This window comes from Xenia sp. Carnegie-2017, unplaced genomic scaffold (assembly GCF_021976095.1).
Source record: "Xenia sp. Carnegie-2017 unplaced genomic scaffold, XeniaSp_v1 HiC_scaffold_23, whole genome shotgun sequence".
NCBI lineage: Eukaryota > Metazoa > Cnidaria > Anthozoa > Malacalcyonacea > Xeniidae > Xenia > Xenia sp. Carnegie-2017.
Window position 1 is genome coordinate 3,529,561 of NW_025813486.1, and position 17,697 is coordinate 3,547,257.

General features: G+C 35.1%; 3 protein-coding genes across 3 annotated transcripts; 2 read left to right on the top strand and 1 right to left on the bottom strand.

Annotated features, from left to right (window-relative positions):
* Positions 1-3,849: 3,849 nt before the first annotated feature.
* On the top strand, positions 3,850-5,202 carry LOC124448151. The gene has a single exon (XM_046999163.1). It carries the CDS (start codon positions 3,850-3,852, stop codon positions 5,200-5,202), a length of 1,353 nt encoding a protein of 450 aa, XP_046855119.1.
* Positions 5,203-12,176: 6,974 nt separating this feature from the next.
* On the top strand, positions 12,177-13,239 carry LOC124448158 (the record flags this gene model as incomplete). Its single annotated transcript, XM_046999170.1, has 2 exons — positions 12,177-12,325; positions 12,411-13,239. Coding segments are annotated over 2 exons (978 nt in total), but the record flags the coding sequence as incomplete, so codon positions are not given.
* A 481-nt stretch (positions 13,240-13,720) lies between these two features.
* LOC124448159 lies at positions 13,721-15,466 on the bottom strand. Its single transcript, XM_046999171.1, is given in 4 exon segments — positions 13,721-13,930; positions 13,932-15,052; positions 15,153-15,305; positions 15,451-15,466. Coding segments are annotated over 4 exon segments (1,500 nt in total).
* Between the last annotated feature and the right edge of the window lie 2,231 nt (positions 15,467-17,697).

Sequence of the window (17,697 nt, forward strand, 5' to 3'; positions counted from 1 at the left end):
CACGTTGACTAACTGTTCACGAACCCTGAAATCAAAGATGGGCACGGTTGGCCAAAAACGCTTTCAGCTCGTCAGAACAGCAAGAATTTCTCCACCTTTTACAGCAAGTAGCAAGATCAACACATCAAAATCAGTTCAACGATGCATTGTAAGCACTTCGAAGCTCATCAGTTTATGATAAAGCCCATATCCAAAGCTACGTTGGAAACACATGGATGACTTGCAAAGAACGGTGGGCTCAAATTTTCAGAAAGCAACAAACTGTTAATATAGTGAACACCAACAACGGCGTCGAATCGCAAAACAGGCACTTTAAGTAAAATTATCTTCCAAGAGCTATCGACAAATCAATATATGTTGTAGTTACAATAATGATAGAGTCATCTCTTCCAGACTCTTATCAGCACTACAAAGACACCAACTTCAAACAAAGCAGCCAATACAGAAAGTGCAACAAGAATGCTCCATACTATTTGCATAATCGCCCAAACCACTTTATCAAGAACTGTATGAAAAAATCATTGCATCGCGCAAATTTCGGGATAATGATGTTGATTGCATCGACAATAATAAGCTTCTGGGAATCATTTTAGATGAAAACCTAAGTTTTTCAAATCATATTGATAAGCTATGTTCCAAATTACCTAAACGAATTGGCCTTCTTAAAAAGTTAAGATATTATCTACCATTGGATGAACACATTGCGTTTTATAATGCCACTATTAAATCTTCTATGATGTTTGGTAGCTGTGTTTGGTCAAATACAACAAAAGATAACTTGGATCAAATTATAAAATTACAAAGGAGAGCAGCTCGCGTAATTCTACATGCCTCAACACGCGATAGGAGTATTCCACTCTTTTCCAATTTGGGTTGGATACCTTTTGGTAAGGAAGTGGAAATTAGAAAGGCCATGATTTGTCATAAACGTTTCTATGGTAACTGTTCATCTTATAGTATTGATATTTTACCAACAAATGCCAGTCGCCACAATAGAAATACTCGTTATAGAGACTTAACTATTTGTTTACATAAAATAAAGAGACAAAATGATGGTGGGAGATCTTTTGCAGCTACTGCAAGTCGATTTTGGAACAGTTTACCTTTAATATGCGTAAGCTTTCATCAGCTACACTTTTTAAAAAGAAACTTTATGATAAAGCTAATTCAGATATGCTCACAAAATAATTTATTGTTTAGTTTTTTTAGTAATATAGTCTTATGTAATTCTGGTTTTTAAATTTTAATTGATCTCTTAGTTTGTTAGTTTGAGGGCCACAAGTTTTTCTCACTTGTTGTATCACGTGTTACCCTCTTTTAATAAAGTTTCATCATCATCATCATCATGGGTACAGACAGCAAATTTCTCTTCAGCTCATGCAGATAGAGTACGTAGAATATTCATATATATTGGATATATTGTATAAAGTTGCTTTGAAATTTATAATTTTTAGCGAATTATCATATGCATAATGCATTCATGAATTTTTCCTCCTGCCAAATATCGTTCTTAAGACGCACTGCAACTGTGATTTGTTGTTAAAGCAATTTTCCATTGAATCATTTGTTCTTAATGTCATGATATTGAATAGTAACTCATGTTTGCAAAAAGAAATAATGAATGAACGTTTACCTAAATGTTACAACATTTAGTTTCTCTGAAATCTAATAAATTTGGCAGCTAAAATAACAAACTGTAATGAGTACATAAGTAAGATTTAAGTCACAAATTAGCTAAAAGGTTGTGAACTTCTTCCAAGGTGACTTAGAATTTGTCATATGAATGTTTTATGCAGTGCGGTATTTGAAATTAAATGAAGAAATGATCTTCGCACTTTTGCTGGACAATTTAAGCAATCGTCTCAGGACCTGAAAAAATCAGGTGACTCAACGTGATTCGAGCCCATGACCTCTGCGGTGCCGGTGCAGTGCTCTGACCAACTGAGCTATGAAGTCACACAGTGGCGAGCAGGTCAATATTGTTGGGCTCATGTTTTCTCGTGAGAGGAGTGTCGTGAGAGAGCCACTGTGTGACTTCATAGCTCAGTTGGTCAGAGCACTGCACCGGCACCGCAGAGGTCATGGGTTCGAATCCCGTTGAGTCACCTGATTTTTTCAGGTCCTGAGACGATTGCTTAAATTGTCCAGCAAAAGTGCGAAGATCATTTCTTCATTTAATTTCAAATACCGCACTGCATAAAACATTCATACGACACTCCTTTCACGAGAAAATATGAGCCCAACAATATTGACCTGCTCACCACTGTGTGACTTCATAGCTCAGTTGGTCAGAGCACTGCACCGGCACCGCAGAGGTCATGGGTTCGAATCCCGTTGAGTCACCTGATTTTTTCAGGTCCTGAGACGATTGCTTAAATTGTCCAGCAAAAGTGCGAAGATCATTTCTTCATTTAATTAGAATTTGTCAATAGTTTTTCTGTACGTTTCATAATGGCATCGAACAAACTGACAAATCATCTAAATATAGAACTTACCAATTTGAGAAATATGTCTCACGAAAGCACAAGCAATATTGCCGAAATTTCTAAATTGTCAACGATGGTATTGTCGAAACAGCGAATTTATGTGGATGGTTGTTTATCGGACAATATTTCGAGCTGTTACTGATGGTTTTTACATACATGCACCTATAAGATCCTCGCTATATTTAGTCAATTTATAAATGATTATTTGCTTTTCGATATATCTCTATTGTTGTCGTAAAAATCTCAATGGTTTTTATTGATGCTACTGATTTTTGGTTTGATTTTTCATTGAAGGATTACTTATTGTCTTTATGAAAGTTGACAAGCTCCTAAAGGGGCCAGTCAAATAAAAACATTTAGCCATGACATCAATTAAAGAATTATTAACATATTTAAATTCGTGTGTTTTAACTTAAGCTTCAACGGAAAATTGGTCTCTTTCACTTTGTAGAAAAAAAGGTAAATTCTGTTTTTTTACTGTGTAAGTAAGTATGAGTTACTTGGAATAATCAACTAGTCTTAGTGTTGTCCTCGAAATCCAATTATGAAAGCTCTCACTGTAAAATGCTTTGATCACAATGTTAAGCCTTTGATCGTTTGAAATTTCTTGTTGCATCGTTCAAACTCAACTGACTAAAGATATTCGTGCAATGTAGGTGAATGTTCTACCATTTGGATAGTCCAGCAGAAAATGCATTACAATTGCTCATTCTCAATATATCTGATTAAGAATTTAAAAACGCAAACTATCGTCTTATGCAGAGTTATTCATCATGAAATCTGATACATGTGTTTCGTATTTTTTTATATTGTAGATCCCACATGGATGGACTTGTGAAAGTCCCTGTACCAGCTGTGTCATTCACTTCTATTACTCTTACTAATTTGTCATTATTTATGTTTCATGGTGATTCATAGCCAAGAATGTTTATCTGTAGTTTGGATTTTTGTTGATGTCAGTTGTTTGTTCATATAATGATGATGGGCCCCATTGTTATATGAACCCACCTAAAGGTGGTCAACTGATACTCACAGAAGATCAACTCTGCACTAAGCATTCTTTGAGTGATAATATAACTGGAGTATTCAAGTGGTCACTTTTCCTTCGCACGAAGTTACAATAAGAGTGCATTGTGAATTTTATTCGATTGAAATGGCGGTTCATGATTTAGGAGCAACTTTGATCTATAGTCAACATGGCGACTAGACGTGTTTCGTGTAGTTCCGCCTCAGTTTTATTTATTTTGATTTGGTTTTTAATTTTAAAGATATTTTTATTCATCAAATACTGGATAACAGTAGAGATCGTTGTTTAAACTATTTTTATGTGGCAAAATCGCATTCTCAAACCTGTTTTATAAATATGAAGAATAATGTGTCGTTGCTTACGCCGAACAAATCAAGTAAATCAAGTAACTTTCAATTTGGCTGTGCAATTGTGGTGATGTCTAAACAAGTAATGAGGTCTGTAATATTATCTTTGCTTCATCGCTATTTATTACTGGCATTGGATGGCGACATTCATCTAAATCCAGGTCCAGTTCGTGCACAAAATCTTGTGTCTTCCCCGCAAGGAAATAGTTGTTTTAGTCTACCAAGTCGTGGCCTTCGGATAGGCCAATGGAATGTAAACCGTCTGAATGAAACAAAGTTTGAGCAAGTGCAAATTGAAATCCTTGGCCATGACTATAACGAGGTACGTCTGGATATTTTGATTATAAATGAAACGTTTTGGAATTCGCAAACCTCTACTGAATTGTTTAATATACCTGGCTTTGACTTATATATAAGAAATCGGAATAGTACTTCGAAAACTTTGAATGGTGGTGGTATTGCAATATATGTTAATCGTGATTTAATTGCTAAAAGAAGACATGACTTGGAAACAATCGAGTTGGAAGTTTTATGGTTGGAATTGTGCCCATTTAAGTCGAAGAGAAGTCTCATTATATGTGGCATTTATCGCCCACCAAACTCCGACAAAAATTACGATGTTCAATTGGGTATGAATATCGAAAATGCTTCCATGCAAGGTAAAGAAACGTTAATCCTTGGGGACTTTAATATCGATTATCTTGACACTTATTTCAAGCATCATCGCTTGGTTAAGCATTTGTTATCCTTATCTTTTCAACAACATATTATCGATGCTACACGTCCAATCAGTGGTAAAGTACTCGATGATATTTGGTCAAATAGACCCGAATTTTTATCTCATTGCTCGACTGCTGATATCTTTATTTCTGATCATTTACCTGTATGTTTCTTGCGTCGTTTTAAAAAAAAAAATTTTTGTGGGAAATTTATGCAAACGCATACTGTTATGACTTATCGCGATATGAAAAGCTTTGATGAAGAAAAATTTCGGAGTTCTTTGCAAAATGTGCCTTGGAATACATCATTTATCTTCGATGATATTGAGGATATTGTAATTACGTGGTACTCTCTCTTCAATAGTATACTTGATCAACATGCCCCATTAATTTCTAAGCGCATTAAAAAGGTGAATAAGCCTAAATGGCTTACTGAGGATATATCTTCAATGATGAGAAAAAGAGATATGCTTCTCAAAAAAGCGAAATCCTCTCGTTCCCATGAAGACTGGGAGTCAATTAGAAAAATTAGAAATAAAATAAATCATTCAGTATTTAAAGCCAAACAAGTCTATTTCAAGTCATCTCTTATTGAAAATCGTAAAAATCCTAAGAAGCTTTAGAAAATACTCAAATCTCTTTCTGGTGATACAAATGATCCCGTTCAAGTGAAAGAATTGTTATTTAATGGATCTCTTTTCCATCATAACAAAGAAATTGCTGAAGCGTTTAATCTGCACTTTGCAAATGTGGCTTCTAATCTTTTAGATGATACCACTGTTATAAATGATAACGATTTTTTATCTTTTGGCAATTTGAGTTTAGATATTCCTGAAATAAGTGCTGAGCAGTTTATTCAAATAATTCAAGATATTCCCTCATCAAAAGCACCTGGTCCAGACAATATTAGTGTAAAGATCTTGAAGACTGCTGCCCCAATTATTTCATTGTCGTTGTCAAAGCTTTTCAATCATTGTATTACTTCGTGTCAATTTCCACAGTCATGGAAAACAGCCAAAGTTTTTCCCCTATTTAAAAATGGAAATGCCACAGATCCAGATAATTATCGACCTATTTCTACGCTACCGATAATTTCCAAAGTTCTTGAACGTCATGTCTATAATTGTTTGGTTCGCGAATTTCAATCCAACGACATGTTTTATGTTCTGCAATCTGGCTTTAGGAATGGCTATTCTACTGAAACGGCTCTTATTAAAATTGTTGATCAGATATTATCTGATTTTGATAATGACAATCCTAGTGGCGTGCTGTTTGGAGATTTTAAAAAAGCATTTGATATGGTGAATCATAATCTACTTTTGGGTAAACTTAAAGCCTGTGGTCTTAGTACTAATTCCATCAAATGGTTCAACTCATATTTGTCAAACAGGTTTCAATACGTGTCAGTGAATGGCGTCTCCTCAGCTACAACTATTATTGATCGTGGTGTACCACAGGGTTCAGTCTTGGGCCCCCTGTTGTTTATCATATTTATTAATGATTTGCCTAAATCAATAAAAAACGCCTCAACGAATATTTTTGCTGACGATACAACTCTTATTAAATCTAATCATTACTCAGATGTTTCCTCTATTGAACGCATATTACAAGAGGATACAACTAATTTGAACTCGTGGGCAAATAAAAATTTAATTGTGCTTAGCTCTACAAAATCAAAAACTATGCTTATCACTGGAAAAAGAATTGCAAAGGAACTGGTAAATTCATCTACATTATTGTGTGTTCATATTAATGGGAATATGTTAGAGCAGGTTTCCCACCAGAAGCTTCTGGGAATCATTTTAGATGAAGACCTAAGTTTTTCAAATCATATTGATAAGCTATGTTCCAAACTAGCCAAACGAATTGGCCTTCTTAAAAAGTTAAAATATTATCTACCATTGGATGAACGCATTGCGTTTTATAATGCCACTATTAAATCTGCTATGATGTTTGGTAGCTGTGTTTGGTCAAATACAACAAAAGATAACTTGGATCAAATTACAAAATTGCAAAAGAGAGCAGCTCGCGTAATTCTAGATGCCTCAACACGCGATAGAAGTATTCCACTCTTTTCCAAATTGGGCTGGATACCTTTTAGTAAGGAAGTGGAAATTAGAAAGGCCATGATTTGTCATAAACGTTTCTATGGTAACTGTCCATCTTATATTATTGATATTCTACCAACAAATGCCAGTCGCCACAATAGAAATACTCGTTATAAAGACTTAACTATTTCTTTACCCAAAACGAAGAGACAAAATGATGGTGGGCGAGCTTTTGCTGCTAGTGCAAGTCGATTTTGGAACAGTTTACCTCTTACTATGCGTAAACTTTCATCAGCTACACTTTTTAAAAAGAAACTTTATGATAAAGCTAATTCAGATATGCTCATAGAATAATTTATTATTTAGTTTTTTAGTATTTTTAGTCTTGTGTAATTCTGGTTTTTAAATTGTAATTAATCTCGTAGTTTGTTAGTTTGAGGGCCACAAGTTTTTCACACTTGTTGTGTCACGTGTTACCCTCTTTTAATAAAGTTTAATCAATCAATCAATCAATCTTTATTGGTTGATGATGGCTACTTCGTGTATGAAATGGTATAAACATATTTAATGGACTTCGCATAACGGCATATGTACGTATGAACATTATCATTGAAGTGATTGGACTATTCTACAAAGATGGAAAACAAGCTAATGGAAAAACACGATCCATGTCTTGTGGTTTGAACGTTTAGTAGATAAGTGCTGTATGAGTAACTGCATGAGAAAGTTAAAAAGGGATCCTGGAGGTCTATTTTTATAATTTGAACCTTAATTATGAAAAACATTCTCACTAGGAAAAAATGTCAACAACAGATGTCACTTGCTTTGAGAAAATAGCTGGCTTTCAATTGCTACTTTTTCTAATTACATTAAACGTTTCTAAGGAAAATTGCAACGCTGCAAGTAGGGTTCATTGAATTTTAAAATAAAATGTTACAACAAATTTCTATGATATACACGTAAAAACTGCGCGGTGAGAGAAAAAGGAAGAGATCGCTCATTTTTTAAAGAGTAGCTCTATGTTTCTAGACCTACTAACTGGACAATGAATGAACCGAGCAAGTCAGAAAGAAGTACCCTGAAGCAAGCGTCCTTACTGAAAGATTCACACTTGCGACTTTAGTTATGCATAATGTTCACCAGTATAGCACATTTTCAAATTCCAATATCCAAGCTTTCCTTTGATTTGACGGACAATGGTTTTTATTCACTCTTACACATTCTGCCTTTATAATTAGTCTATCTGTATTTCTAAAATAATATTTACAAATGCCCCAAGAGAATCTTTTTATTTTATTGCCTCTCTTCTACAATACAATACTATGTCCGACTATTTGATTGCACGAATTTTGTAATTTGATTACGTTTTTTTGACACGTGTGTTTACCATCGGAAAGATGGATTGCTTAAATTTACCTAGTTGCTTAGACTAATTGGATCCATTGTTATCCTGTAATGTATACCCCTGTGAAACACCAATGACCATACGTAGTTTGTCTTCTATTACCTCTATTCTTGTTCTCCACTTCATCATATATCCATATTTGTTGCTTTTTAGGTCTCAGTTCAACACAACCCTTGTTTGAAGTTCCTAAAACCTTGATCTACCCAAGAAAGATCTTTGGTGGTAACATGTTAGGTATGGCTAGTGGTTGGTCATCGTCATTCGAGCCTTGCGACACCAGTTCAGTAGACGTTAATTGTCCTGAAGACGTTGAGGAGGTTGCTAGGAGCTTTATTTATAATTGTCACATAAAGACAGGGTCATAAGAAGTTAATTGAAACATTGCTTGGTTTTTTTATGAGAGGAAACAAAAAAACAAAATTCGAAAGCAAAAAAAACCCGTTTTCGGCCCATGCTTCCCGATACCTCCTTAAGCTCAAGGCACTAGAACGCCGCATGTTAACGTTTCGGTAGGAGATTTCGGCCCCTCCACGCTATCCTACTTGGGAGATGCCAATAGCAAGCTTCCGCCCATCAGACCCTGAGATCACCTGCGATAGGCTTTGCTCAGGAACGCAGGGAGAGTGCGGTCGCCACCGAAGTGTGGGCCCCTAAGCCACTGCATACTATATCGCACCCAGCTTCCACTGCTAGTTGACATCTATTATATGAAGTTTAAGCTTTATAAAAATATAGCAAAATTTTAAGGCGTACGAAAGTTGTGGGATGATTGTTATCGTTACTGCGCATGCGCAGAGGATTTCTTCGATAATCTGCGACTAAGTGAGTTAATTGACACAAATGTAGTGCAAATACGTATAGTTGGTCGTTGTCATGACCATGAACAACTACTCGAATGGACTGCGCATGCTCGAAAGCAAGCGCAGAGGATTTCTCTATTAAATTGTTACTAAGCATGCTATTTACTTAAAAATTGGTGCTAGTAGATGCAGTTCATCGTTGCCACGACCATGAACTTGTGTATCTCGTCAAGTTTATTGCGCATGCTCAAGCAGACTGCGCATGCGCAGATGATTTTCGTTAAAACTTGTGACTGAGCGAGCTGATTACTCCAAAATCGGCACTAGTTCATCCAGTTGGTCGTTACCATGAGCTTGGAGAGTTAGTGGTGTTGACAACACATGCTCAGATTCTCAATTAATTTGTGACAGAGCGAGCTCTGAAATTGGTACTTGTAAATGCGCTGAGCAAGTTTTCAATCATATATTTTTGGAATGCTCTTTGTCTTCTTAATCTAGTTTTGACAAATGCATATGAAACTCATCGACACTTTGTTACGTTACTCGTAATATCCGTGAAATCTCTATAACTTAATGCTTGTATATTGCATGTCATATTCAAGCTTTCCTTTGATTTGACGGAAATGGTTTTTATTCACTCTTACACCTTCTGCCTTTATAATTATTCGATCTGTATTTCTAAAATAATATTTACAAATGCCCGAAGAGAATCTTTTTATTTTATTGGCTCTCTTCTACGAAAACAATACTATGTCCGACCATTTGATTGCACGAATTTTGTAATTTGATCACGTTTTTTTGACACGTGTGTTTACCATCGGAAAGATGGATTGCTTAAATTTACCTAGTTGCTTAGTCTAATTGGATCCATTGTTATCCTGTAATGTATACCCCTGTGAAACACCAATGACCATACGTATTGTGTCTTCTATAACCTCTATTCTTGTTCTCCACTTCATTATGTATCCATATTTGTTCTATTTTAGGTGTCAGCTCAACACAACCCTTGTTTGAAGTTCCTAAAACCTTGATCTACCCAAGAAAGATCTCTGGTGGTAACATGTTAGGTATGGCTAGTGGTTTATCATCGTCATTTGAGCCTTGTGACACCAGTTCAGTTGACGTTAATTGTCCTGAAGACGTTGAGGAGGTTGCTAGTAAAGCGTCGCCCAAACCAGAAGTTAGTTTTCATGGTATGCTAACGGATTACGCGAACGTTGTTAGCAAGAAGTTCACATCAAATATTTCTGGTCTCGTTCCATCGTCTTCTGAGAAGGTTTCATGTTCATCCTGTATCTTTCTCTAATGTTACAAATGCTTAGTTTTTAATGTTTTTTGAAATTGTCGTTTTAATGACTATTATTTTAGAGCATATACATTGAAGAATCTAGTGGTAGTACAGGTATTTTTAAGATTTTTTTTCTTGAAAAACTCTCCAGTTTCAATTCTTCAACATTTCTCATCTTTATTTTCATCTTTAGTTTAGAATCCTTTCGATACGAGGAATGCTCGGGATTTGTGGTACTTTATACGATATATTGAATTTAAGTTTTATAGCTTTAATAACTCTTATCTTTCCATGGTAACTTTACTATAATTCTATGGATAAATTATGTTTTTATACTTAATAGATTATTGGTGATCCTACTTCACCTGAAGATGTTCAGCAAGAACGACGTATGAAGATACTGTCGTTAATTAACAATATAGCCCGGGAAAAAGGGTTAGATGGCCAAAATTATAAATCAGTTCTATTATCAGGACTGTTAATAGAACATCTTCCTCTATGATCCTCAGTAACCAATTCTGACAAATCCACCTCCTCTCTCTCAACATGGCCAACCTTTTATTGCTCCTACAAAAACTATCATAAAAATCAATAAAATGATAATAAATATTGAAACGTCTAACAGCTATAAGGCCGTTATTAGGTGTACATTGGCATCATTTAAAATTACCAGGAAGAAAATCACAAATAAGAAAAGATTATCGATATTACCAATGACACAATAGCATAACTTAAACGACCAAAGTACAACGTATGTATCTCCCACGACTACCAGCCGACATTTCGTACCCGTACTTTAACGGCTATTAGCCACATCTCATAACACGAATGGAGTGCCATTTTGCTCTTCTTGTGGAAATGAACTTAGCACAACAATAGCAGACTGATGTTTTGTCATCGGTGTGGAAGAAGATTTCAATATTTAGAATTGTTTTGTCCACTATGTGGCACACAGCGGAAAAGCGACCAGCGTACTTTTCCAACATTTTCTTGCGAGAAAAATGCAATAACACATTATTTTAAAAGGGCATTTAAGTATGCCCTTTTAAACCATCGCGCAAATTTCGCGATAATGATGTTTATTGCATCGACAATCAGAAGCGTCTGGGAATCATTTTAGATGAAGACCTAAGTTTTTCAAATCATATTGATAAGCTATGTTCCAAATTAACTAAACGAATTGGCCTTCTTAAAAAGTTAAGATATTATCTACCATTGGATGAACGCATTGCGTTTTATAATGCCACTATTAAATCTGCTATGATGTTTGGTAGCTGTGTTTGGTCAAATACAACAAAAGATAACTTGGATCAAATTACAAAATTGCAAAAGAGAGCAGCTCGCGTAATTCTAGATGCCTCAACACGCGATAGAAGTATTCCACTCTTTTCCAAATTTGGCTGGATACCTTTTGGTAAGGAAGTGGAAATTAGAAAGGCCATGATTTGTCATAAACAATAGGCCTTTTGCAGCTAGAGGTCCCGTGCTTAGAAACCGCTTAATAGCGCCATACTGGAGAGCACGCTTTCCATTACACAATGGCGAGTACAAGGCAATTTAATATGTAAAGTAAATTTTCTTTGTTTTTGTGGCGATTTCGGCTAGACAACACTAACATGGCGTCGAATCAAGGTATGTGACAAGCAAAATTTTTCATCAATTCTTTTTCTTGACTTTTAACTGAAAAGGAGTAAATTTTCACTCATTCTCGAAGATTCCGCAAGTGTTCAAAATAAACTTCAGTGCTCAGCGACTTTAAAGCCAAAAAAAAGATCAATTTACCACTGTTGTGTGCCTCTATGTAATGGAGATTCCAGATATCACTAAGACCTGAAGTTCCATCGCATTCCAAGTGCCAATGACGGCAAAGAAACCCGTAAACTTTGGCTGGTCAAAATACAAAGAGACGAAGGGCCTGATTTGAAGGTAGCTTTGTATTATTATAAAAAAAGCTCTTGCATATTTCTTCAGTGAATCTTAGATAGTGCATCATTTGTAAATAAATACGCACTAATGCTATGTTTTGTTTTAACTTTATAAGATATCAAGCAGTACAAGGGTTTGCTCGAGACACTTTTTAGAGGACGATTACCTACCTCCTGATAATGCAGGACGGTGTTTATTAAAAAAAGGGTCTGTTCCCAGCCAATTTGACTGGTCTTCAATGACTCCAAAAAGAAGAAAACTAATTCGCACTTGTACTGGGTATGCGGAATTGTCAATAATAAGTTTATGTTATCGCCTTCACCTGTACCTTGTTTCTTAATGATTAAAATGTTATTTGCTTTAGAGAGACACAAACTGAAGAAACTGCAATTGAAGAAACTGGCAGTGAAGTGTGCACAGTCGATCCTTTGCTAAAAATGCAAGAAGAGTTGGAAGGATTAAGATTGGAGGTAATTCTGAAAACCCAAGAATTAAAAAAAAGTAAGGAAGAAACAGCTTCTGTTATGGAAGAAATGAATGCATTCAAGGCCCGAGCACATAAAGAAATTGAAAATACCAAGAAGGCTGCCGCCGAGGAGTTAGCACTATCCAAATTTGGCTTAGAAAGATTTTCAACTAACAATGACTTAGTCAGATTCTACACAGGATTTGTTTCTTATGAACACATTAAGGCTTTTTATGAAATCATAAAACCCACTGCTGAGAGAATGACCTATTGTTATGCTACAGGAGATAGAGAAAGTCGTCCAAAAGCACGAACCATGCTAGTTATAGACGAGTTGTTTATGTTCCTGGTTCGTATTAGATTGGGCTTATTTGAGCAAGACCTTGCTCACAGATTTATAATACATATATCCACTGTTAGCCGAAAAATAGTTACATGGAGCAATTACTTATATTTCATGTTGGGATGTCAAGTAATCTGGCCTTCTAGGGAAAATGTCAATAATTACATGCCCCAGTGTTTTCGTAGGCTTTACCCAAGTACTAGAGTTATAATAGATTGCACAGAAATTTTGTACAAACTCCCAGCTCCTTATTATTACAGTCACAATTATACTCAAGCTATAAAAGCAACACTACCCTTAAAGGTTTGGTTGGGATCTCTCCTCATGGGGCAGTCTCTTTTGTATCTGGGTTATATACTGGAGCAATCTCAGATAAAGAAATAACTAGGTGTTGTGGCATCTTAGATTTAATTGAGGAGGGAGATTCAATAATGGCAGACAAAGGTTTTGATATAGAATATCTGTTATTAGAATAGAAAGCAATACTTAATATTCCCCCCTTCTTAGAGAGTAATGTTCAGTTTACTCAAAATGATGTTCAAAAAACCAAAGAAATTGCAAGTGTCATTACATACATGTGGAAAGGGCTATCCGAAGGATAAAAGAGTATCATATTTTTGATTCTGATATACCACTTAATTCATTGGGGTCAATTAATCAAATATACACAGTTGCATGTTTGCTTACCAATTTCCAAGGCCCACTAATTTCTGATCCTAGTAAGAATTAACAATTGTAAATATTGGATTACAGTTGTCTTTTCAAAAATAATTAAATGTAGCTAAAAAACATGTAACAGACTATGACTATGAGAATAAAAGAGATTTTCACAAAATTGTAGAAAATTATCCCAAGTTTACGACAATCACTTTAAAAAATATTGAAAATAAAAACCATCAACCTTATTTTTTGCCTCTTGAAAAAAGTCTTTCTTAAATTTAATCCTATTGCAAACAAAATGTGTGTCACTTATGTAGCTAAAAAAGTCACACCACTCAAGACCTGTCAAAGCTAACTGACACTGTACTTGGTAAAAGTAAATATCAGTGTTCTTCAAAATAAAGTCATTTGTAGCCACATTTTTTTGAAAGATATCTAACATTAGCAAAGTCATTTTCACCTTCCTTGACAACTTTGATTTCCAACAATCCAAAAGGGTTGCAACAACTCTCAGCTGCTTGTAGGTCATATACCAATCGGTCTGGACTGCAGCCCAACCAAGGACATCTGGGATGAATAATTAATCCAGAAGGAAATAGATTCACAGACCCATTCTTAGCAACATTAGCATAGGCCATTGCAGCTGTAGATTCTAAATCAATGCCTCTTTTCATAGCTGCAGTTATGACATGACGAGATGGATTGAGCTGTTTTACAAGATTATCAAAAGCCCTCGACCGTCTTGCAACAATCCCAAACTTACTTGCTGTGATTCTTTTACTTCTTAACATATGCCACAAACTGTTTGCACTTTGAGTGATTGTTTTCTCTTGGATATCGAGTGACTCTTCTTGAGTAATCATTATAGCATCTAAAGAAGCTTGTTGTTGCTTTGTGAGACAACTGGAACAATTATTCTTAAATCTCATTTCCGCTGAAGCCAATGGTAGTGTTGGAAAGTTGGTACAACTGAAATCATTGATAACATAGTCTTGAGAGAGCTTTTGCTGGTAAGAAAGAACACATCCTTTAGGAACTTCTCCAAATTTACTTTGCACAAGTGGGATACTTGCAAGGTTCTTTTCACTTGGAAGTATACTTGCTATTAATGGTTTGCTTTCAAAATCATCAAAATTTTCTTTTGTCATTGGTAAATAAACATTTGAAGGTGAATATAGTGTGCTTTTAATAAATTTGGTGAAATTAGCCCCTGCTCTTGGTTTTTTGACAAGCACATCTTGAATCTTCTTCTGTTCTATCTTTTTTCCTCTGGGTACACTCCATCTTTGAGGCATACTAGTGCATGTCAATGAATCGGGCAATGAGCGAAGACCTAGCTGTTTGCAATGGGCTAGAAAGAACAGCAATCCAACGACATGATGGCAGTATCCCCCAACACCAGCTACACATGAACACCTTGCAGAAATTGAACTGTTAACAATGTTGATCTTGGTTTCAAGTACATGTGGAGGCTCATTTTTCTTCATTGATCGATAGCATCGAGCATTTATGACAGCTAAATCATCCTTGGTTGTAACTGACAAAAGAATATTAAAATTTTTATGAGATCAAATTAATCACACTCTGAAAGTAAGCTTAGTAACTAAAGAAAACGCGAACAATGATTGGCAATTTACCTTTCATTTCATGTAAATATCCAGGTTCAGCAAAAAACTTGTAGGCCTTTGTGGTACTCTGACATCCTGACAACTCTTTTGCATACTTCTCGACAAATGCAAAAGTCAAAATAGGAAGAGAACTTATGTCTTTACTTTCGGTACACGAATCATCTGGAGAAGCATCCATAAAAACATGAAAATACATTAGATTAATCATTAATACCTTCCCGAAAGCCAAATCTCCTACTTGTGACTCATTTTTCGATTAAAAAAAGTCAAGAAAAAGAATTGATGAAAAATTTTGCTTGTCACATACCTTGATTCGACGCCATGTTAGTGTTTTCTAGCCGAAATCGCCACAAAAACAAAGAAAATTTACTCTACATATTAAATTGCCTTGTACTCGCCATTGTTTAATGGAAAGCGTGCTCTCCAGTATGGCGTTACCTAAGCACGTGACCTCTAGCTGCAAAAGGCCTATTCTATGGTAACTGTCCATCTTGTATTATTGATATTCTACCAATAAATGCCAGTCGCCACAATAGAAATACTCGTTATAAAGACTTAACTATTTGTTTACCCAATATGAAGAGACAAAATGATGGTGGGAGATCTTTTGCTGCTACGGCAATTCGATTTTGGAACAGTTTACCTCTTACTATGCTTAAAACATTCATCACACTTTTTAAAAAGAAACTTTATGATAAAGCTAATTCAGATATGCTCACAGAATAATTTATTATTTAGTTTTTTTGGTATTTTAGTCTTGTGTAATTCTGGTTTTTAAATTGTAATTTATCTCTTAGTTTGTTAGTTTAAAGGCCACAAGTTTTTCACACTTGTTGTCTCACATGTTACCCTCTTTTAATAAAGTTTCATCATCATCATCATCATGGGTACATAAGTAAGATTTAAGTCACAAAATATCTAAAAAGGTTGAGAACTTCTTCTAAGGTGCCTTAGAATTTGTCAATAACTTTTCTGTACGTTTCATAATGCTATCGAACAAACCGACAAATCATCAAAATATAGAACTTACTTATTTGAGAAATATGTCTTACGAAAGCACAAGCAATATTACCGAAATTTCAAAACTGTCAACGACGGTATTGTCGAAACAGCGAATTTATGTGGATGGCTGTTTATCAGACAATATTTCGAGCTGTTACCGATGGTTTTTACATACATGCACCGATAAGATCTTCGCTATATTTAGTCAGTTTATAAATGATTATTTGCTTTTCGATTTATCTCTATTGTTTTCGTAAAAATCTCAATGGTTTTTATTGATAGTACTGATTTTTGGTTTGATTTTTCAATGTGACATTGGTCTTTGCTATGCAATGAATACAATTACACTAAATATGCCATCTGTCTCGAACACTCCATGTAGTTGAGTGCACAGAGGTACAATTTTCACAGATTGTGGTGTAGACTTGCAATAAACGGGAGCCGTAATTGTCTTTTGCTCAAAATTTTACGACTCCCTGCGATATTTTTAGCAGTTGAGAAACCTCATGGCAAAGAGAATGCCCTTAAATTTTCTCCGAAGATTAAAATAGCAAGGTATAGACTACGAGATTTAATGAATAATTGGACAAAATTAAAGTCTACTTTCTAAATTGATTATCGTGTCATTAATCTTACCCTACCACATCATGTTTCGTTATTTTGCATAACGACATTAAAACGCAAATATCTGACAATTCTTATGAATTTTTTTATTTAAACGCATTGAAGGATTACTTATTGTCTTTATGAAAGGTGACAAGCTCCTAAAGGGCCAGTCAAAATAGAAAATTTTAGTCATGACGTCAATTAAAGAAATGTCAACATATTTAAATTTGTGGATTTTAACTTCAACTTCAACAGAAATTTAGTCACTTTAACTTTGTAGAAAGAAAGGTAAATTCTGTTTTTTTACTGAGTAAGTAAGTATGAGTTACTTGGAATTATCAACTAGTCTTAGTGTACTTTTCGAATTCGAAATATGAAAGCTTTCACTGTAAAATTCTTTGATCACGATGTTAAGCCTTTGATCGTTTGAAATTTCTTGTTGCATCGTTCAAACTCAACTGACTAAAGCTACTCGTGCAATGTAGGTGAATGTTCTACCATTTGGATAGTCTAGCAGAAAACATATAACAATTTTCTTATTCTCAACATATCTGATTAAGAATTTAAAAACGCAAACTATCGTCCTATGTGGAGTTATTCATCATGAAATCGCATACATGTGTTTCTTTTTTTCTTATATGGTAGATCCCACATGGATGAAGTTGTGAAAGTCCCTTTACCACCTGTGTCATTCACTTCTATTACTCTTACTAGTTTCTCATTACTTATGTGTCATAGTGATCCATGGCCAAGAATGTTTATCTGTAGTTTGGATTTTTGTTGATGTCAGTTGTTTGTTCATATAATGATGATGGGCCCCATTGTTATATGAGCCCACCTAAAGGTGGTCAACTGATACTCACAGAAGATCAACTCTGCACTAAGCATTCTTTGAGTGATAGTATAACTGGAGTATTCAAGTGGTCCCTTTTCCTTCGCACGAAGT